This window comes from Scleropages formosus, chromosome 9 (assembly GCF_900964775.1).
Source record: "Scleropages formosus chromosome 9, fSclFor1.1, whole genome shotgun sequence".
Taxonomy (NCBI): Eukaryota; Metazoa; Chordata; class Actinopteri; order Osteoglossiformes; family Osteoglossidae; genus Scleropages; species Scleropages formosus.
This window is the reverse complement of record NC_041814.1, coordinates 657,901-680,056: the sequence shown is the minus strand read 5'-3', so window position 1 is coordinate 680,056 and position 22,156 is coordinate 657,901. Positions and strand designations below refer to the sequence as shown.

Sequence of the window (22,156 nt, the reverse complement as noted above, 5' to 3'; positions counted from 1 at the left end):
ATATATATAAATGTATAATGTATGTATGCGTGTGTGTGTGTGTGTGTGTGTGTGTATAAAATTCTAAAAAAAAGCAGCAGCTATTGGTCAATCTGAGGAACCCAATATTGAAACTCTTTAAATATCTTTCAGCCACACTGTGAGAACACAGAAATACATCTGAAAGGTGGAAAAAGAAAAAAAAAAAAAAAAAAAGAGCAAATAAATTAAAATAACCAAAAACCTAATGAATCTGTATGAAGTTTGGAATTCTGCAAAACAAAAAGTGTTCTAGTAATAAACATTTGTTCTAAGAGAAAAAAAAAAAAGTTGATGCCAGTCTACAGCTCCAATCCGACTTCTGTTGATTAAAAATATTAACTACACACACTTGACGGATGCTTCTCTTTGTTTATATGCCACAGATAAAAAAAAAAAAAAAAGGCCACTTTTTGTGAAAAGATGTCAAACAGGAAAAAAAAAAAAAAAAAAAGAAATACATAATCCAGGGGAAACAGGACAATGTGAAGAGGAGGAGGTTAAGCAGCCTTCGTGGTGTTTAGAGTTTGTAATCACAGTTTTTTCCTTTATACCCCAGTCTTAGAAACTTGGCAACAGTAAAGATAAAAATAAAGACAGGAGAGAATCTAATGACGATGACACAGTTTTTTTTTTTTCTTTTTTTTTTACAAAAAAAAAAACAAATGCATACTTGTGTCATCCTGCTGTGGCAGCTTTGAAAAAGAAGGAAAAAAAAAAAGTCCTGAGATCTGTTTTTGAAGGGCCTCTGCAAAAACAAAAAAGGAAAAGAGGAAAAAAAAAAAAAAAAAAAACCATGAAATGTTAGGAAGGGCTGGATCTAGGTAAGGACAGGATCCGCCCGTTCTTCTTGCCACCGTTCATGTGTGTGTAGGGCACGTGCTCCTCGTAGTTGCCCCGGAGCCCGATGGAGGGCCCGTTATCTCTGCCCAGGCTCTCCTCGCGCTGAGTGTAGGATGAGGGGTCGAGGGGTATGCTCTCCATATTCTCAAAGTCCATGTCAAACTCCTCACTTTCAGGTGGCTTGTTCTCCTCGCTGTGGAAGAAGGACACTTCCTGAAAGCTGGGGTGCAGGTGGTGTTTTATCCTCTCGATGATCTCCAGGAAGGTGGGCCGCGTCTTGGGATTGTACCGCCAGCACATCTGCATCAACTCGTGTCTGCGGGACAGAGCGACACGCGTTCACCCCGTGCACCTCATTTCAATAAAGCGCTGCGCGGAAAGGGTAAAACCGATCGACTGCGTAATCCACGGAAACAACCAGTGAACACAAATACGGACCCAGCATTAATCTTTTTAAGGACTTTTTGGCTCATTTTTTAACCGCTACAGAGATGGCTTGAACAAAACTAGTTTACATTTCAACTAAAACTTAAGTTATTCTGTGCCCTTTTATACTGATTCTAGCATTCTCTAAGCTCTGTGGGCCATTTCATTTATTCGGCGAACACTTCGATCGAGCGTAATCACTTCAAGGGCTCAGCTGGAAGGGAACGCAGCGTTCGAACGGAGGCAACGGAAAGAGGAGCGAAAACCATCCTACGCAGCGCGGACATCCACGAGAGGCACTCACATTTCCTTCGCGCAGTTCTCCGGCTGGTCTAGATGTCCACCGTCCATGACAAATTTGAGGACCTGTTCGTTTGAGAGCCCTTGGTAGGGCTGTTCTGCCAGTGTGCTGATCTCCCAGAGGACCACCCCAAAGGACCTGCAAGGACAACATGCATGAAAACAACCCTACAACTGCAAGCCAACAAGAAGCGAGCGGCACAATCGTTCGCCTCTAGAGGCTACATGACGCCTGCGATCCAGTGTCCTGCCGTTCTTGACACAACTGGAAACACACAACGAGAAATGCACTGACGCTTTGCCGGCTCCCCAAACCATCGAGCTGGCATAGAACCACAGAGCTGAGAAGCGACCGACAGGAAAGAAAGTGCGTAACGTCCCGCCCTGCGCCGACGACACTAACCAACAGTCCGAGTGAGCAGTAAAGACACCATCCTTCAAGGACTCTGGAGCCATCCATCTGACAGGAAGCAGTCCCTTCCCGCCCTTCCTGTAGTAATCCGTCTCGTAGATGTCTCTCGTCATGCCGAAGTCTGAGACGACACAGGACGCGTTAGCAGGAGAACTGTGGCAGACCCCGTTGTAGTTGCTCAGGCATGAACCACACTGCCACCAACTCCCAAACAGTAACTACCTCCAATTTTCACTGTGAAATCCTCCGCAACCATGCAGTTTCTTGCCGCCAGATCTCTGTGGACAAACTTCTTGGCATTCAGGTACGCCATGCCGTCCGCAATCTCTGCAGCCATCTGAATCATCTCCTCCAGGGTGGGCGGGGGACGCCCTGGGTTATTCTGTAAAGACCGCAACGTACCAACCCATTTCACACGTACTGGGTAAACGTGCACGGTAATTGGACAAGGCAGGTGGCCTGTAACACGACGACTTTGCTTCCCACCTCTGCGTCTGGACGCAGGCTGCGCAAGTAGCTCTTCAAATCCCCGTGGGTCATCAGCTCCATGACCACCAGCGTGGGCTGACCCTTCGACACCACGCCCAGGAGACGCACCTGGAAGGACAGGCAGGAACACCGTAAAAATTGTGTGCCCATGGTACAAAGCACAGGGTTTCTCACCTGGATCCTCAAAGCACAACCAGTGCAAACAGTACAGAGCTGTAGTACTGCTTAGTCATGTGTTGGACTCGTGAGATGTAGAAAAACTGTAGAGAACACTGTGGTTTGCTGGCATAGTGGATAAAACTGCAACCTCGCAGCACCTGGGAGAAGCGACTGGATGTAGGTTCAGTCCTCACGCGGTCTATATACAGTTTGCATCTTCTCCCCGTATTTGCGTGGGTTTCTTCCGGGTACTCTGGTTTCCTCCCACAGTCCAAAGACATGTGTTTCGGGCAAATGGGTGACTCTAAACTCTCCTGTGTGTGCACGTTACATTGTTCTGATGTACAGGTGTGCGAGTGACAGCAGGTTGTTCACTGTACTGTATCTAGCACTGTAAGTCACCTTGGACAAAGCTGTCAGCTAAACACTAAATAAATCGTTGCAACAAATCAGCGTGCGGCTGTCTGCTAAGTGTCTGCTAAACTAATAAACGTAAATGTAAAGGTAACGGCTTGATTACAACTCAACGCAGCATAAGCTGCATTTGTCACAGCTAAGGCAGATCTCTCCAGGAAAGTAAGATTCCGAGGACTAAGCCTCCTACGTGGAGGCATCTCTCGAGGCTCCGTGGACACGACGCAGCCCTCACCACATGGTGGCAGCTGAACGCTTTCATGACCGAGGCTTCGTTAAGGAACTCTATCCTCTCGCGCAAGCTGGCCGACTCGTTGACCGTCTTCACTGCCACTCGGGTCTCGGGCTCGCCCTTCACGATGTCCTTGGCGATGCCCTCGTACACCATGCCGAAGGAGCCCTGGCCCAACTCCCTCAGCACGCTGATCTTCTCCCGTGGCACCTCCCACTCGTCCGGCACGTACACTGCATGGGAGATATGCACAAAGCCATGAGCGTCCAGCCAGAGGAACAACAAAAGCCAGCGGATTTGCAGCGGTTTGATTTGGGAACAAAAATCGCGTAACGGCCCAACGTCACGTTCTCACCATCATTGGCACTGAGATACTCCGGGTTAGATGACGCATACAGAGGTCCAGTAGGTCCTTCGATCTGTCTGTAGGAACACGACAGGGATCAAGTGAGCACGAACGCGACACGTGAAACGACCCGTCTACGAAGCACAGCGGCACGGAATTCGAATGCGGCTAGAAGGGAATTCGTTTAGTGGACGCTTACTTCTTTTTGAACATCACAAAGACGCCGGCTCCCACCAAGAGCAGCAGGATAAGGCAGACCACCGGTCCAATGACAATCTTCATCAAGTTCCTGTCAGTCCCTGCACAAAATGCACCGGCACAGAAACGCTTTCGAAAAGAGCTGCCGAGGAGATCACACCGAACGCGGCGACTGTCCGTCCCTAATGCATACGGTCGCAAAGAGCAGAGAGAGGCGGGCAGCGGTCACGACTTACGGTCCGGCACGTAAAAGTACGTGGGCTCAGTCCAGGATCCGTTGCCTGCGAGCGACGTGGCCCGGATCCTCACCGTGTAATTCCCAGGGTGCACCACTGTCAGCTTGCACCCATTCATGGATGCATACATTTTCCTGGACACGCAGTGATGTAGCTCCTGGACATTAAAGACAGGTGAAGTAGGCTTGAGGTGAGGACTCACGTTACGGTTACGCGAGAAACCACGCACAGTTACGTACACGGGTTTTCTCAAAGTCCATTGCGTCTCTGCTCTTCAGAGCTGGGACAGAAGCCTTGATCTTTGAACTGTTCAGCCATTTATCATCTTCCACGTTTCACTGAATATTCAACATGAAAGTTTTCTTTAAAAAACACCTTATTGCCATCTTAAGACAAAAATCCTTATGTTCCCCACAGTCGCGACCTTTGCAGACGAAGGACCCTTTGCACGGGTTCGCAGGTACACACCCCAAGAGTCTCGCTGGCTAATGCTTTCTGCCCAACTTGTGTAACAGAAGGAACTTCACGCAGCGAAAGACGTTACTGTAAGGTAATTTTTACTCTGTCAGTTCAGGGTAAGTACCTTGCTCAAGAGTACTGCAGCAGGAGACGGAATTTAGACCCGGTCCTACAATTGTAAGATGACTGACAGCTCCAGCCTCTACACTGCTGATCAGGTTATTTCTAAACACATCAGTTGCTGGGAGTTTACACGAAAAAGGCAAATTGTCTCGATTCCTGTTGATGTGGGGGAAAAGAAGCGAGCTATTCTCAGTTCTGCTGCATTTCAGCCAGGTGTACCACGGTAATGGAAACACTATGGCAGTTTCAGAAAAACAGTGCAGTGAGAAACGGCAGCGCTGCTGGTCCACATACTCAAATCAGCGGAAAACAAACAAGCCGAGGAACAGCCAATGCATATCAACTGAAGTCTGCAATTTGTTGCTATGGAGACAAACAATTTTAACAACAACAAAGCCAATTTTATATATATATATATATATATATATATATATATATATAAAAGTCTGGAAATAGGACTGTGCCCAAAAAGAGTGGCGGTAATGTTAGTGTAAGAAAGCTGCGCTTTATTATTCTTTGCAATAAAGTAATACAACAGATGAATTACACATTCGTAAATGGGGTTTTACTATTTAGAAATGTATCATTTGTGTGTCGTATTTAATGCAATCTATAATTTTTTGCACTTTAACAAATCTCCGATGTGCTTGTCAGGATGCAGCGCTCACTACTCATTTTGGGCACCGCGGTCACTCGCACGGTACAGCGTGCACCTTATTCCACAGAACTTGAACGCTATATGGCAAAGCGCCGAAGACAGCGGATGCACAGAGTGCGGGGACACAGCCGGACGGCTAAAGCCTGACGTGTTTAGAAATAACCTGATCAGCAGTGTAGAGGCTGGAGCTGTCAGTCATCTTACAATTGTAGGACCGGGTCTAAATTCCGTCTCCTGCTGCAGTACTCTTGAGCAAGGTACTTACCCTGAACTGACAGAGTAGGAAAAATCACCCAGCCATATAATTGGGTCAATCACTGTAAGCAGTTTAACATTCAGCCACTTTGGAGAAAAGCATCAGCTAGAAGAATCTAAGTAAAAATAACACATGTCCTACTGCTTATGGAGTGCATCTCAACCTATGTGTCTGCTTTGGCCTCCTTAAGGATATTACTGTTACATTCAATTTGTTTAGACAGTCAAAAAGTGTTCAACTGTGATTTAGCTTAGGGTTTTTTTTCTTTTGTTGGTACACAGCTTGTACAGGCACATACACTATTGCAAGAAACCAGTTAAAATCAACACCGGATCTCCCACACGCTTCAGAACGGTAGCACTGGACAGATTCGGCGACAAAGAAGCGACCAGCTTTACAAGCATCCGAGGCAGACGTCAAACCCGCACAATTACCTTTTTCCACTTTTGCATTTCGAGAGTAAGAAAGCAGACGTTGAAAAACGTTCCACTTTCCGAACACTGCACACGCATCGCGTTTAGCTGCGTCGCGCTCCGAGCGCGCGTCCGCGTCCACTGACCTCTGTGTCGCTCAGTCTCCTGTAGTAGACCTCATAGAGAATGATCATGCCATTTGGGGCCTTGGGCTCCTGCCACTTGATGTGCACGGAGTAATCGAAGACGTCACAGGCGATCGGGCTCACGATGTCGTCGGCTTTCTCTGCGGACGGATGGGAATCGAAGCGGTGAGCGGGACCGGGTCCGGCAGACAAACACGGCTGTGTCAACACGGCGCCCGGAACAAACCGCGGCGCGAGCTACAGGCGCTCTGCGTTCCGCCAGGAGGAGGGGGGTGCACGTGAAGAGAAAACATTTACAAGACGCACCTTTTGGCGTCACCGCAAAAACCTCGGCGACAGCCGCAACGTATTAGGCAGAGCATCCTGCTGCTCAACTGAAAGGCCACAAGAACCCGGAGAAGCGTCACAACGGGCAGAGTGCGGACGGCACGAGGCGAGGGATCGAGCGCGGGTACCTTCTGGCATGGTGCGGGCGCTGACGTAGGCAGCCATGCTACAGCGAGACTGCTCTGTTGGGTGATTGCAGGCGTGGATCTCAATCTGGTAGCTGGTGAAATGCTGCAGGCTGGAGATAACCGCAGATTCCTTGGCGAAGACAGTGAGGACCACCTTGCTGCCATCATCCTCCTCCGGTCGGGCGGTGGAGGCGCCGGGCGGGGTGGGTGCCGCAGTCAGAAAGCGGGGCAATGTCGCGTTGGCCACACCCACCGCAGATCGGCGTCGCCGCGAGGGCCTGAAAGACCAGGAACGATAGTACCGTTGTCACCGAGAGAAGGCGACGCAAAAGCCTCGATCGTATTCGTGCAGGCTTTGCCGTAAATCTGCGTCTTTATTCGCCTTTTGTTGGAAGTGCCAGGTGATACGAAAAAACCGTTCATGCAAGGCTAAGAATTAAAGGATAATTAAGCACCAAATTGCAGCTGCCCAGCTGGTGTCGTACGAATAAACAAATATCCAGTAGACGCCGCACATCGCCCGAGACATATCAGCTAACGTTTCCCGCTGCGATTTCCCTTCCACGACGAGAGCGACGCCGTTCAACACTAGATGGGGTTCGTGAGCCGCAGCTACCGGCCGTGCACATCCGCGCGTGTGCGTAAGTGCGGGGCGTATCAGTCGGTAAAGACGCAGCTGTGAACTTCCACAACAAATCAAGGTAAACTGGGAGACAGGATGAGGGGTCCTGGTGAGGAAGCCCCTCGCTTCTCAGAAGCGTGGTAAAAGCGCAGACTTGATGAGTAATGGCAAAGACCCCCGACTCGATGTTTCCTCCTGATTTGCTTGAGCACAATGAGGTGGTGCACAGTGACCGGTGTCGTGGGTAGTAAACGCAACCTTAGTACTCCGGGGCACCATTTCCAGCTCCCGGGTTTTATAGCAGACACATGGAACCCACAGCAGGTGTTTCCATGAGACAGGATGTGTGTCAGCGAGCGGCTCAAACACGTAGGTGGGATGATCTGTGCTGGCACTGCCCTGCTGCCGGAGACCCCGCAACCTACGGCAGCACAAGTGCGAATCTCCAGACGAGGGGCTACAAGTCCACGCTTGCCGTCTGTACGGCCGCAGCGCCTGGCCTGGCTGCGGAGTTGTGGAAGTGGGCCATGGAAAAAGGCTGCGCAGCGGGGCACCGGGGCAGGCGTCATCTGGAACAAGGAGGGCGAGGCGCTGCCGCGGCGAGCCGCTCGGTACTTCTCGGTGAGTCACGGCGGCCTGGCGCTTGGCAGCTATCTGAGCGGCGCGACGCTGTGCGGTCGGGGCACTTTACCCCGACGGAAGCACACGGCGGATAAGATGTTCCTGTCCACGAATGCGCTGCTAACGCAGAGCTGACAAGCGCCGGCGCGCTCGGTGCAGACGCGGGGCCACGGAAGCTGGCGATTCGCATGCTGAATGAGAGCGAGGTTCCTGCGGATCACGCCAAAGCGCCACGCGAAGGGGCACGAGACCATGCCGGTCGCCCGGGGTTGCCCGCCATGGAAGTCCACTTGCGAGTGCCACTTTAATGACGGAGCTGACCTTAACGCGACTCGGGTGCGTACCCGAAACCGGACCCTGCAACTCTTAGGGACTTGATGAAGCAATACGAACGCTAATTAACACCGATCGCATTCATTTACCATATTATGAGCGGAACACCGCAAACGCAAATCCCAAAAAAATTGCACACCCGATTATCCTTGCTATCACAAATTAAAGCTGTTGCCCATTTCCTTCATTCCCTCAAAGTGCAAGAGTAGTGAGAGTAAGGGCTCAACAAAGATCTGCCCTACATGAATTATGCACAAGCAGAGTTCGCTCGTTCTTACCCATCAATAGTTGCTTGGTTCGCTGCAGGAGATGTTCTGCAAAAACAAAAATCCGACCGTTCTCAGGCTGCTTCGTCTTTTCTGCCCAACGTAAAGACGCACGAAGGTGTCTCTCAGGTGAATCAACGACTAAATCGCACGTGGCGCACGCCACCTTTCCGGCGAACCGGAGCGTGTGATCGCCCAGCGATGGACCGACAGCCTGTCCAGGGCGGTCCCAGGATAGCCTGCGCATCTCTGGGACCCTGCACTGGACAAGAAGCTTCTTGAAGCGAAACAATTATTTCAGTTTAATAGGCAATAAAATTGTATTTGAAAACAAAAAAAAGGAGCTCATTAATCAAAAGAGTTTTTCAATTTTGCTTCAAGGAATGATAAAATAAAAACAACATTATTAGGGGCAAGTGGAACAGCTAAAGGCTTCTGACGCCAACACGAATTCCGGTGCAGAGTTTAGAAGAAGCAAAGCGAGTACCGCTCAAGTCTTTTGTTCAATGACAGCTTAGAAAATCAACAGATAACATGGTGCATTCAAGATACACAGGATGTTATAACCATATTCAAACCATCGTTGCTAGAATCGTTACGGAAAATTGGAGGTGCGTGATAAAAAGTACGCAAATATACCGAGTGTACCCTTTACCCTACAGCGTTGTGGTCAAACGCAGAAAAATGATCACGTGGGTTACTTAACCGCGTTAAAGTAACAGCGCTGAGACCCAGGACAGGGGAGCCTGAGAAGGTGTCTGGCAGTTCCTTTCATTGCACACATCAAATCAAGCGAGTTGCAAAAGACTTCCTAGAAGAGCACTAGACACTACTCGCTACGCACTGCCACAAATCCCATGTGACATCTGCACAAGCTGGATGACAGAAATGGGACTCGACTTGCGCGTTCTAGCCATGTGCCGAACAACAGAAGTTCCTACTGCCAAGACAAAAAGGCAAGCAGACAGCATACAAACCGATTCCTAATGGACGTAAATACGTAATCAAGTACGCTCATTTCCCCTTATTCTGTCCGCCAATATCCGTCTTCCCATCACGTGTCACACGTGACAGTGGTCTTACTAACAGCACTTATCCTTCATCGGTCCGGACTTTCATCGATCTAGTCCGTGACTCCCGGTCCCGGTCGGCAGCATTTGGTCAGGCTTCGTAAAGACACACGCGGAGTCTGCGTGCGAGAGACTGAAATGCAGTGCATTGTGGGAACCACGTGTCCATATCTTCAGGTGCATTCTGGCATTACGCCACATCATCAGCATACTCGCGTGTTGGCGATTTCCGTTTCGGACTAACGTGTCTTCATTTTTGAAAAAATTACTCACTTATTTAAATGTGACATATAGCCGCCGTCTTCTTTAAGCCAGAGCGCGCACACTATCACGGTAACTTTACGCAGTCATTATTTTTTCAAATTTAATTGAGACATACTAACACGTCACTTTATATAAACTGACATGTTCACCCTTTATGAAAGTCAAATTTCAAAGCTATAAAGTAGCAACTGTGAAATCACAAAGGCCAATACTGCATTTAGCTACAGTTTAGAGCAGAAAAAAATTAAAATATAAGTAATTACTTTTACCGTTGTTCCAAATGCAGGCTTAAACAAAACTTTCATGTGCGGAAAGGCAAGGAAGCTTTTCGTATACAGGACTATGTTTGCGACTACAGTCGAGCGCGAGTACAAAAAAAAAAATAAAATAAAAAAAGAAGCTTTGCGGGTGCGATCGAATTTAAGTTTTCTTAAAATTCGTTTCCGGAAACAAACTGCAAAAAAGTAAAACTGTGTCAAAAATATGTGAAAGTGAAGGGATGACTGTATAATGCTGTTTTTCATTCTACGATAATGCGTTACAATACTCTTTCTCTTTCCTCTTGATACCGAGCATCATTTTGGGTGATTTTGAGGTGAACTTGGGATGAGCTCGGAACAAACTGGAAGTTTCCAGCATGTCGTACCTCCGGAAACCTCACGGTGGACCGATCTTTGACAGTCGTATAAACGCAACAAGCACTGTAAAGAGGTAGGTGGTACCTGATCTCAAACACTTCATTATGGAGGTAGTTCTCAAAGGTCTTGCGGTACTCAGATTCCTCAGCCTCCTTCTTGAGCTGCGCATCCGTTTTGGGGCAGGCGCAGCAGCGACCACCCTGGCCCAGCTCCTCCGTCTGGTTCCACTTCTGTTCCTCATCGGTGTCTGGGTGGGTGGGTGCCCGCGATGGCAGCTTTATCCCTGAGCCCACAGGACAAACCGGTTACTCTGGTGAACTTCAGGGATCAAGGGCATGGCCCTCGGCGGGGGAAGAGTGGATCATCTCGACACGCCATGAAAACCACATTCAGCACCAGTTCTGAACTCACCTTTCTGGCAATAGTCAAACTTGTAGAGTTCACTGTCCTCAGGCTGCTTTTTGCAGAAGACAAGGTAATGGGTAATGTTGCCATTAGGGTCACTGGGCGGTTTCCACTTCAGACTGATTTGGGAGGATGAGTTGGAGGAGGAGATAGGGTCCAGGGGCACCGATGGCTCTAAAAGGAGTCGTAATAGAACAAACATTAAACAAACATCGCTCCAAGTCTAAACAGTGGTCAGAGCCATAAATCATCAACGCATTTCACGGGAAGAGATGGACAACAACGCCATGTCGCAAGAATACTATACCTTGCCATACCAGTGTACTGCACTGCACTGCACCTCACTTCCGTTTGCTTCCGTACAGTTCGCTGGGGATGTGGGAAGGCACCCGTGTGACACGTCACTAGTGTTTAGGGTGAAACGTGTGGTGCGAGTGCACAGCGGATCCTTGCAGACAGCCGACAAGTCTACCCTCGCGTTTCCTTCCAGAGGACTCATAACTGCTTCACGCAAAGCTACTCCAGGTGTTTCACTCACATAAATGACATACAATCCTCTTAGCAACACTTTTTGCATATGAAGGTTCAAGGACTGGTGTAACCCGAGTACTCGCGGCAGCGTCAGACAGTGAACGCGGCCGCGGCAAAGACGACTCTCTGCGTGCAACGTTTTTACGGCCAATATATAAAGGTCTTCCCCAGTGCTCAACCAATTACGGCCGAAGAACACTCGCGACAGTGAAGGTGTGGGTTAACAGCCATTCGAGAAATTATAATGCCAAAAAAAAACTGCCAGAAATAAGCTAATCAGATGTCTTTTACGATTTCTTAGAAGATGTATGCATAATTACCAAGACTATCTTTCTTTAAAAAAAATAAAAAAAAAAAAAGGAAAAAATACACATCCGAGTCTGCCACTAAAAATTACTCGCACACATTATTTTTTGTGCCAAGTCATTATTTGTCTATCAACCATTCTTGAGCCAAGTTTAATTTTGCCCAAGTATTTCACTTGTGACACACACGACACTATGTTGCACACTTTTTATTGATGTCAAACTCTTGAACACATAATATATACACTAAGACCGCACAAAATACTTTATGGTTTCATATTTTTTGTTAAACGACAGGACCGATGCAGCAGCTCCGTTTCTACGGCTCGCGAATACCGTATCCGAAGACACGCAGAGGGACCACCTGAAGAAATGAAGAACCAAGTCAGCAAGGGTGGGATACTTACTGGTGGCGTTGGTGCGTACGTAAATGATTTCACTCTTAGCCCCGCGGACCTCGTGATCATCAGAGGCGGAGAGCTGCGTCTTGACGAAGATGGCGTACTGAGTCCAGGGCTTCAGCGGGTGAATGAGGTGGCCAGGCTCCTGCTGTTCCTTGCCTTCCGAGGCTCGTGGCGGGGGGTCCACGTCTGCTATAATCCAGCTGTTGGAGCCACACGCGTCCTGCCCGTCAAATTCGGTTACATTTTTGTAGGGCCTGAAAGAGAGCAATTGGTGAAATCAGATGCGGCGCGTTGCTCGACACCGAAAAAAGGATCAACCTTCCGGTACGCCTTGCTGTTCCCCCAGCGGGAATTCACACTTACGCCTCTTTGTAAAGCACCACAAATCCCAGCAGGTCTCTGAAATCATTAGGCCAAAAGGGTTCCCATTTAATGATAATCTTGTCATGTGACACGCGGATCTGGGTGAACTTCAGAATTTTATTTTCACCTAAGAGGACGGGGAAGGAGAACGTGTCGTTACGGCCCACGTTCACACCTTTTACGCACGAAATCCACGACATCAGATCATATCTGCCTTACATGAGGCTTGGTCTCCATTGGTCTTAAGGGCAATGTCAGTTTTTAACTGTCGGTCCTTGGTCCCCGTCACTTCCTCCATCTTCCGGATTTCCGACATGCACAACTTGGAGTTGTAGTGGAAGAACATTCGGCCCCGCAAGATCTTCAGGCTGTGTTTGGACCAGTCCCAGAGCTGACGCAAATTCTGGTTATCCAGAGCGTAGAAGGAGTAGTTCCTGACGGGTTTACAAGAAAGGAGGAGGGTAAGATTTAGTGCAGAGCCAAGTCCTGTCAACAAATAACCAGTTAAAATAAATCATTAAGCTATCCCCAAGTGCCCCCTTTGTTCATCAAGAGACCTTTTGCTGCAAAAACCACACGTGATCACAATACAAAAGCGTCTAACTACAGCGGGATGCCACCGAAGAGCGTCCGGGGGACATCCGCGTACCCGACTTCCTGCTCCTCCCCGCGAATGAGCTTGAGTTTCCGAAAGAAGGAGAGAGACACGAGAGCGTAGGAACGGCGGATCATCAGGTAGCCAGTGATCTCCTCCAGCTGTCCAAGACTGGCTTCCAGCTCAGCTGCGATGTTGTCTGCAGGAACAAGCGCAAATTTACCAAAAGGAATCGCTGCCGTTCGGCACCGAGGAGACCGCAGTCTAAACAGAAGAGGACGTGTAGAAAGAGCACAGCTAGGGCAGCACGTGCTCCTCGAGCACAGCTAAGGGTGCTTCCAGTCGGACGCGAACGTGACGAGTCGCGCCGAGGGGTCACTTACTCCCGCCGCGGATGTTGATGATCATGCTGCCGTTGAGGACCGTACAGCCACGCAGGGCCTGGGCGGCGGTGACCGAGTCCACGACCTTCAAGCCCGCGCACACTTTCGGGCAGAGGCCCGCGCAAGGGGTGCAGTTCAACCTGCGGCCACAAAATGGGTCAGTGACACAGCATGCTGACAACATGAGCACTTGGCAACTGTCCACAGTCACGGAGAAGTGGTCTCATGCCACGTATGTTAACGTCAAGCATTAGTTTTGCCATCAACTTTAACGTGTGAAAATATGCATTGAATTACATGGCTTCGCTTCGAAAATAAAGGTTAAGGCTTTTATTCGTTTTTAATCTCAATTTTGAACGAGCCTTCACAAATTACGGGACTACGTTTAATACGAAATTTAGCCCTGACATTTATTAATGTAGCAGACACTTTTCTCCGAGGCGACTTCCAATACGTCGGCGGAACACACTCTTTCTGGCAGTCACACACTGTGGGAAAACCTGAACTGCATGGCTTTGGACTGTGGGAGGAAACATGCAAACCGCACACAGACTGACCATGTCCTCTTGCACCGCTGATAACTGATGCTTTTCTCCAAAGTGACTTACAATGTTAAGGTTACAATTATTTACCCATTTATACACACATCATCCGAAACCGCTTGTCCCATTCGGGGTCGCGGGGAGCCGGAGCCTAACCCGGCAACACAGGACAGGAGGCTGGTGGGGGGAGGGGGACACGCCCAGGATGGGACGCCAGTCCATCACAAGGCACCCCAAGCGGGACTCGAACCCCAGACCCACCGGAGAGCAGGAACAGGCAGAGGTGGGGATCAAACCCGCGACCTTCGGATCCAGAGGCAGTAGCCCTAACCGCTACGCTACCAGCTGTCCCTTTACAATAAAAATATGGTGAAATTTCATCGCAAACCATAGAGACTGTGTAAAATTAAAACGGATACGGTTGTCGGCTGAAGAAATGTTATCTCGGGAAGAAAAAACACTAGGAAAGAACGAGAAGGAAAAAATTACTCGTGGGTGTGGAGATCACTCAAGGGCGATTCCTTGAGAAATTTCTCAAGAGGGAAAAATTAATCCTCGGACAAAGATAGCGACCTCGACGGCACGCAGTTGCGGAAGTGACATTCTCGTAAACTTTCGAAAACGGAAACGTTGCATGTACACAAAGGCAAGAGGGTCGAAAAATTGTTTTGTGCCGTTTGACGCGATAACACCAAATAGCAAGAATATTTTGGGCTGCTAACAAGAAGCAGCGCTTGCATTCCTCTGCGCTGATGGAATTTCACTGGAGGAGCAACCGAAATTCTTAAAGCGCGACAAGCAGCCCGGAGCGTGTGGAACGGCTCACCTTTCGCACTCTTAACACCAGGCAGGACCGTGTGACAAAAATCGCTCGAGTTCCACGAGCCGCCAGCCTCCCCAAACGAGGGAAGGAGGGAGGGATGGGGAAAAAAAAAAAAAAAAACCTGCTGATTTGCATTCATTCAGATTTTGTGCTTTGTTTCATACAACGTCCTTTGTCGCTGCTAAGTGCACCAATACTAAAAACAAGGGCATCTTCCACAAGCTCATCACGGTCAACCCACGACTCGTAACACTTGTACCTCCTCTAAGCTGAGAGAGGACTGGGATTCGGATGTTTTCAAGTGCGGACAAGGGCGCAGAAAAGGGACGGGTGACTTCCTTTGCTACTGGTTGTCTTTTCGTTTCTCTTTAGGACCACACACAACTCACGTTTTACATATTCCCAGGTCCGCATCCCCGGCTGCACATCTCTCTTTATATCTGACATTTATTTATTTATCAGACACCTTTCTCCAAATCGACTTCCAATGAACTCTATGTGGTGTTACCAGCCCACACACCTTATTCACCGTGGTGACTTACCCTGCTAGATACACTACTTACACTGGGTCACTCATCCATACATCAGCAAAACACACTCTCTCTCTGTCACTCACACATTATGGGGAACCTGAACAGCATGTCTTTGGACTGTGGGAAGAAACCAGAGCACCCAAAGACTTACACTGCTAGATACACTACTTCCACTGGGTCACTCATCCTTACATCAGTGGAACACACTCTCTAGCAGTTACACACTATGGGTGGACTTCAGAATCACCAATCCACCTGAACGGCACGTCTTCCTTAATGTTTTTTTTTTTTTTTAAATTTTACATATAAAGTCTTTTGTAGCTATTAAGCAGTTACAAGAAATGCAGTGAAGGTAGGAGGACATTAGGTGAAAATGTCTTCCTGGACCCCATTTCGAAGCAGGACACACTGCTGCATTGACTGCCTAACCCTCAACCGAACAAAGGTGACGGGAGAGAGGGAAAAAGCACACACACACACACACACACACACACACACACACACACACACACACACACAGAGAGAGAGAGAAACAAAAAATGCCTGCAACTCACATCATGAGCCAAATAAAAGATTCCTGGGAAACAAAGGTCACTAGAAGTACAATCAGTCCTCCACAGCTACAAGGTCTTTATAAGGAAAACAATGGCATCAAAAGGCAACCTAACCTCAATGTGTTACAACAAAGACCAATATTGTTGCTCTGTGGCTGTGCTTCACCGGCGTTGCCTCCCGTTCGCTCAGTTAATTCTCCGTTTACGAGCTCATCGACACGACCGGCGTGCCAAGCGGTACGTGGAGGGACGCCAACGAGGGACGCTTTCCGTGCTCCTTCCCGAAGTGCTCGCACCACCTTTCGCACGCAGCACACCGCTTCCTGAGCTCTTGTCACGTAAGCCACCGGTGCCACATCAAGTCACGTTACCGAGCTCTGTCAAAACAAGATGAGAAATGTTCGACACTCACGCCAATCACCGAAATCGAGGCCTTTCCAAGGGTAGCCCGTCGTACATCCACATTAATACGTGTAGGTGATGCTTTTCTCCAGAGAGACCCACAACTGTAAGATAGCTGCAATTTACCCATTCATATAGCCGGTGAACTTTACCGGAGCAATTCAGGGTAAGCGCCCTGCTCAAGGACGCTACAGAAGTAGGTGAGATTTGAACCCGGAACCTTCGGAACCACAAGCACCAGCTTGTAGTCACTAGGCTATCAGAAAAATTACCCCAGAAAGTCTTGCCATCATTATATATTTTCATCATATCTTTATATGCGGGCGCACACACACACCTGAACCGCTCATCCCATACAGGGTCGCGGGGAGCCGGAGCCCAACCCGGCAACAGAGGGCGTACGGCCGGAGGGGGAGGGGACGCACCCGGGACGGGACGCCAGTCCGTCGCAAGGCACCCCAAGCGGGACTCGAACCCCAGACCCACCGAAGAGCAGGACCTGGGCCAAGCCACTGCGCCCCCTCTATCTTTATATGCTTGTGTTTTGTTTTTCTTTCCTCCCCACACACACACACCTTTAACAACTCGTTTGTTCCGGTGCTCTTATTTGTGGGAGAAGCAGATGCGCAACTTATCCATAACTGTCCACGGGTGCCAGCTAAAGCAGCTGCTTCCGGTGACACACAGACACTCCGCTTCAGCAGGCTGCATAAGGTGGTGCAGGCATTATACACAGCGGAGGAAAAGGCTTCTCACCTACAGGTGGAGAAAGGCTCAAGGAAAAGGTCAGAGTGAACACTATCGCTACAAAGTGATTTCACAAGTTATACGTGGAGACCGGCGCATAAAAACGAAAAACACAGTATTACCACATCATCACGCAAACGTTACGGGATATGATGCCACGAGCCTGAGTTCACGCACAAGAGTAACAGTACATACTGTAGTTAACGGCATATTTACGGGGGAGAATAAACAGTGAAATATACAACAACGGACACGAGCGAGCAGACGTGACGAGAGAAAAAGTACGATGATGAGGACACGCACGTGAGGGAATCGTGCGTCGCCCAGAAGAAAACTGACTTACAGTAACTCACTAGTAAAAGTAGGTCCCTTTGGAGAAAAGCATCGGCTAAAGAAATAAACGTAACTGCAAATAAAGACACGCTTAGACGCGAAGCTCCGGATCGGCGGCCTAGCCCGAGCGCTTTGAGACGGCTCACGAATCCGGGAGACGTTTCATTCTCCGCGGGCTCCCGATCGGTCTGGCCGAGAGCACGGCGCCGGCACGCTCGCACCGACTTTCGGAAACGGAATTAAGCGCCGACGGGTAACGCACAGCGTGCCTTCAATGCCAAAAGTGCGTGTACTCAACTCCGTTCCTCCCGTGCGCCCGCCTGATCCGCCCTTAATTCTCACCCGGCCGTCGCGATCGCCGGGAACGCTCGTGGAAACCTTGAGCGCGCAGCAGGTTACGCAACAGAACCGAGTCCGTGCCATTACTTGCTGCCAAAAGGTGATTTTCACGTACACGTGGTGCCTCATATTTACCGTTTACTTACGCAATAGTTTTCATAACATAGGCAAGCTACCTCTTCTACTGTGAAACGAAGAAAATTTTCATTGCACGCAATTACAGTTCTTTGCCACTTCCAATTTTTTTCCCCCCAGAACCCGAAATGAAATCTCCTTTAGCGACTAAAGAGTGTCGGTAAAATCGTGAAGGATTTAACTTGCGTCGTGCCAGCGGCATTACTTTCGGGAAGCGAGTCTTCGTTTGTTCAGACAAGAAGCAGGAGTCTGGGAAGGGATCAGACGCTGGCTGCTAGCGTGCAGCGCCGTGCGAGTTGTACGGCGGTTACAGAACTGAAGTCCACTGCCATCTTGCGTCACGTGAATTTTCCCAGTAAAATACCCCCCCCTTTAAGTCTGCGAAAGCAGTAGGTTTTTCGGGAACGTTTTTCCGTAAAATTGATAGAGAGAGACCAACACACACACACACGTGCACACAGAGCAGCCGGGCGCAGCTCCCTGGTACTCACGTGCTGGCGTTCATGGTGGTGTACCCGGAGGGGCACTCGGGGATGCAGGCGCCGTCGTGGATGACGTACTCATGGCAGTCTCCACGCTTGCCCTGCTTGCACTGGTTGTGGAGGTCCTGGCAGAACTTGAAGGTGACGCAGCGCCAGCCCCTGAACGTGTAGTAGCCCCGCGGGCAGCTCTCCACGCAGGCGCCCTGGTGCAGGTAGTGACGGCAGGCGACGCACTTGCTGGGCGAGTCGGGCTCCGTGCAGCCGCCCAGGCACTGCTCGTGGCAGCACTGGCTGTCCTGGGTGCAGGCTTGGTGCTTGCAGCTCGCTGGGCAAACTGGGGAGGAAGGGTGGGCCGGTGAGACACGGCGATCGCTGCGAGGGAGGCTTCGGCAACCATAACCCTGAGATTCCTGACCTCGGCCCCGAGTGCGTCACCGAACAAGATGTTGATCTAGCAAGCGAGGCCGGCAGGCCGTGACTCGGTGGCGCGTACGCACGCACGCACGCCCCGAGCCGTACACGGTCGAGCGGAGCCGCAGCGCCATATCGGCTACGCAGCCGAACGTCCTTTCTCCCCGTACTGAGACACCTGGCATCGTTCTTGACCTTTAACCCCTCAACATGTATGCGCCTTCGCAAAATGTCCACCGAGGAGCTGAGAGAGGTGGGTGCAAGCACACGCGTATAAGCACGTAATTGGGAGCAGCGTCAGCATGCCACGTTGTCCCCGGAACATCATCTTTTCTTTGCATTCTTGTTACCTTTCTCCTGACACCAATTTTTGACAATTTAATCATCTGTACCCGAGGAATTACAATCCCACCCAACAGGTATTCACGATCGAAAAAGCGAGATCGCAAAGCGGTAGTACAGCGCCGTCAGGAAAATTACGGCAACAGCGAAAGGACCGGAAAGGACGTGGGGTCCCGTCGCGAGCTCCCCGCACCCGTGTCACCCCCAGCGGAGGCTGCGCTTCTGTCCATCCCATGAGAGACTGTGAAAAAGCGGAAGAAAGGCAACGACTGCAGAAGCTTCCGGTAATGCTCCAGACTACTTGGGAAGAGACGGGGAGCTCAGCGCAGCCGAAAGAAAGCCGTTCGAAAAGCCCGACCCGGAAAACGTATACGAAGGCCCAGGGCCGAGACTTTCCACTCCGGCTTTCTTCGGCACGGAGATTCGGGATGAAAACCTATGGCCTGTACCCTTAGGGCTGCTGGTTCAAGCCCCAGGAGGGGATCTGCTTTAGCATCCTCACATACTGGCGAAGTGAAGCCGTGGAGCACAACGTGAGTAGGAGACTCGGAGCGCCGGCACGAGGCGCACACACCAGGCGAGGAGAAAGCGCAACGGCTCCGGCGCCGCACACGCTCCGCACGGTGGCCGCTTAGTGCGAGAAACGCAGCTTCAAACGGATATAAACAAAGGGCGGAACGCAATGACACGTCTACTTTGAGGAAGGCACAAAAAGCAGCGCGTGTGCCAAAGTGAGCCGAACATGCTGACCTAATTCACATGGCCAAGCTCCTTTCGGTGAGGAAGCTAAAAATAGCGGCGGTAGTAAACAGGAGGCCGAGGAAGAGAGAGGCTGCTGGAAGAGCGAGGCGCGACCCGCAGCCCTACCGGCACCGACAAGCGGCTTTTCGTCAGCCCGAAACAGCCGCGAGGGGGACGCCGAGCGAACGCGTGCCGACCGACAAGGGTCGCTTCCGTACCAACGCATCGCGTCCCGAGATGGAACCGCGTGCGCCTCTGCCCTTGGTCTTCACGCACGTAGCAGGTGGCACGTTGGTTCGAGGCCCTGCTGGGGACACGAACGGCGCAGGGTCCGGTCCCGCTGCCTGCTACGGGAGCCTCGAACAGGGTGCTCGCGCACAATCGGTGTAGCAAACATCGTGCGTGAAAGGGCGAACGGGCGTAGGTGCTTTCGGTCGCCGGAACACAAGGATCCGGTCTCGGTTTAGTGTCTCGGCAAACAAGCTCTATTGCTTAGCTCGGGTCCTCAAGGGTCCTCTATGGCCAGAAACAAAAAAACTGTTGAAAATGCAGCAACAGGTTGCATCTCTACACTTTTATTCCCTTTGCTCTTTCACAGAAGTCATGACATCAGTTTAAGAAAAAAAGAAAAAACCACACACACACAGGCCATTTCCAGGTGTGTGCAATATCACCAGATTTAGAAGCGTTCTCAGAAAGGACATTTCACATGAAAATCACTTTACCTGAAGTCACATGGGGAACCTGGCCCTCGCTGCTAGTTCCCTTTTATAACTGCCAATATCAGTATGAAACATTACAATGGGAGGAATAAAAATACTAAATAAACCAGCGACAACAATCGAGGCAGAAGGGAGCCTCTCGGGACACATCTGAAACCGAGAGCACGTGTCCCATTTCCGCAGCAGGTCCGAGGGCAGGGCAACATCCCACATGGACATATAGACTCGCTTTGTATTGTACAGTAGAACCAGAAAAATATACTTGGAGCGAATTAAAAAAAAAAGTACAAAAGTGGATGCAGGCTGGATAGGGTGACGGCGGAGAAGCAGTTGCAGGAAAGAGCCATTAACGGTGCGGTGACAAATCGGCTCGGCGCTCGTGTCACAAAAGCTCCTCGGTCACATAACACCGCGAGGCCCGCAGGAGCAAAACAACTCGGAGCGCTCTCCTTTTCACCCACCCCCCACGCGGTACGAGGGAGAGAGAGAGGCACATGGCATGGGCAGCTACAAAAGAAAGAAAAAAAGGAAAAGAAAAAAATAAACACAATTTTTCCCCAAACGTTGAACGAAAAGCGCGCGCGATGCGTCGTCTCCGTCGTGTCCTAGGAGCCCTGCACGGCAGCCCTCCTTCCCGTCCGGAAGGCGTCGAGGCGTTTACGGCGACGCGCGGCTCCTGATCCGCGCTGCCGCGGAGTCCGTGCCGGACCGCGGGGCTCGCGAGAGATCCGCCCTCGGCCTTAACCAATGCGTGCGTAGCCTGCGGACGGCAGCCATTGAACGGCCGCCTCCGTCTCGGTAGGAAAGGCGTCCGGAGTTAACCCTCCCCCGGGCCACGGCAGCAGGCGAGCAAACGGTGCGGTGTGGCGCGGCTGGGGCTCGGGGCCCATTATGCCACGCTGATCCGTTTACGCACGTTTGCTGGCACCTCAAGCCCCCCCCTCCGCCTCCATTCACGGCTACTGCTTCGTCTCCAGCAAACGTAACATCCCGGAAGCGTCGTCCTAGCCGACTCCGTGACGGCCACGCGGAGCTCCTGACCCACGCGGGAAACAAGGAGCGCTGCAGGTGTGGCGGGAGGGAGAGAAAACAACTTCCCGGTGGCGGCCCACGTCGGCTCATCCTGGAGACACACTTCTCGCCAAGTAGTCAGGTGCGCGCACGGACTTGCACGCCCCACACGCAGTCGCGCTTGCCTGGGTTCGACCGGACAGGGCTGAGCCTCATCAGCTAACCGGTGATGACGGAGGTGACGAGACACAAAAAATTGAAGGGAAAAAAAGCTGTAAGGAGGAGCGATTTTGTGCGGCAAGGCGGACGAGGGACAGCGCCGCTTCACCGTGAACGGCGGACGGTCACATCCGAGAGACGCCGCTGCTCTGAGCATCCTGGAAAGCTCTCATTCCGCAAGGGGATTTTGCTCCCAACCCCGTCAATTTTAAAGTCACTGCTCAATATAGTAATTCCGCTGACGAAGCTGAAGCTTCATCATCATCTACTGCTTTGCTAATTATTCTATTCAAAAGACACACACACACACACAAAAGGTTAAGTCTGAGCTCCTGCAGATGTTCAAGAAAAAAAAAACAAAAGTTATAAATAAAAAAAAAAAAAAGCTCAAGCTTATGGCATCGCGCCACACCGAGCTTTGACCCTGACGCTAAAGC

At 50.5% G+C, this 22,156-nt stretch overlaps 1 protein-coding gene across 2 annotated transcripts in view; it reads right to left on the bottom strand.

The window, feature by feature from the left end:
* Positions 1-28: 28 nt before the first annotated feature.
* Positions 29-22,156, bottom strand: part of LOC108919869 (insulin receptor-like) — a 72,429-nt gene continuing 50,301 nt past the window's right edge. The window contains exons 3-22 of one of the 2 annotated variants that reach the window (XM_018728184.2): positions 18,283-18,607; positions 13,384-13,523; positions 13,055-13,199; positions 12,625-12,839; positions 12,406-12,532; positions 12,046-12,296; positions 10,809-10,976; positions 10,482-10,680; positions 8,438-8,473; positions 6,584-6,861; positions 6,129-6,268; positions 4,074-4,230; positions 3,839-3,938; positions 3,649-3,716; positions 3,297-3,526; positions 2,486-2,596; positions 2,222-2,381; positions 1,991-2,120; positions 1,592-1,726; positions 29-1,177 (exon numbers count right to left, since the gene is read on the bottom strand). In XM_018728184.2, coding sequence (XP_018583700.2) covers positions 823-1,177; positions 1,592-1,726; positions 1,991-2,120; positions 2,222-2,381; positions 2,486-2,596; positions 3,297-3,526; positions 3,649-3,716; positions 3,839-3,938; positions 4,074-4,230; positions 6,129-6,268; positions 6,584-6,861; positions 8,438-8,473; positions 10,482-10,680; positions 10,809-10,976; positions 12,046-12,296; positions 12,406-12,532; positions 12,625-12,839; positions 13,055-13,199; positions 13,384-13,523; positions 18,283-18,607 — 3,470 coding nt within the window. In that variant the 3' untranslated portion in view covers positions 29-822. The remainder of the gene's footprint in view (positions 1,178-1,591; positions 1,727-1,990; positions 2,121-2,221; positions 2,382-2,485; positions 2,597-3,296; positions 3,527-3,648; positions 3,717-3,838; positions 3,939-4,073; positions 4,231-6,128; positions 6,269-6,583; positions 6,862-8,437; positions 8,474-10,481; positions 10,681-10,808; positions 10,977-12,045; positions 12,297-12,405; positions 12,533-12,624; positions 12,840-13,054; positions 13,200-13,383; positions 13,524-18,282; positions 18,608-22,156) is intronic. The other variant, XM_018728185.2, reaches the window with a different exon arrangement.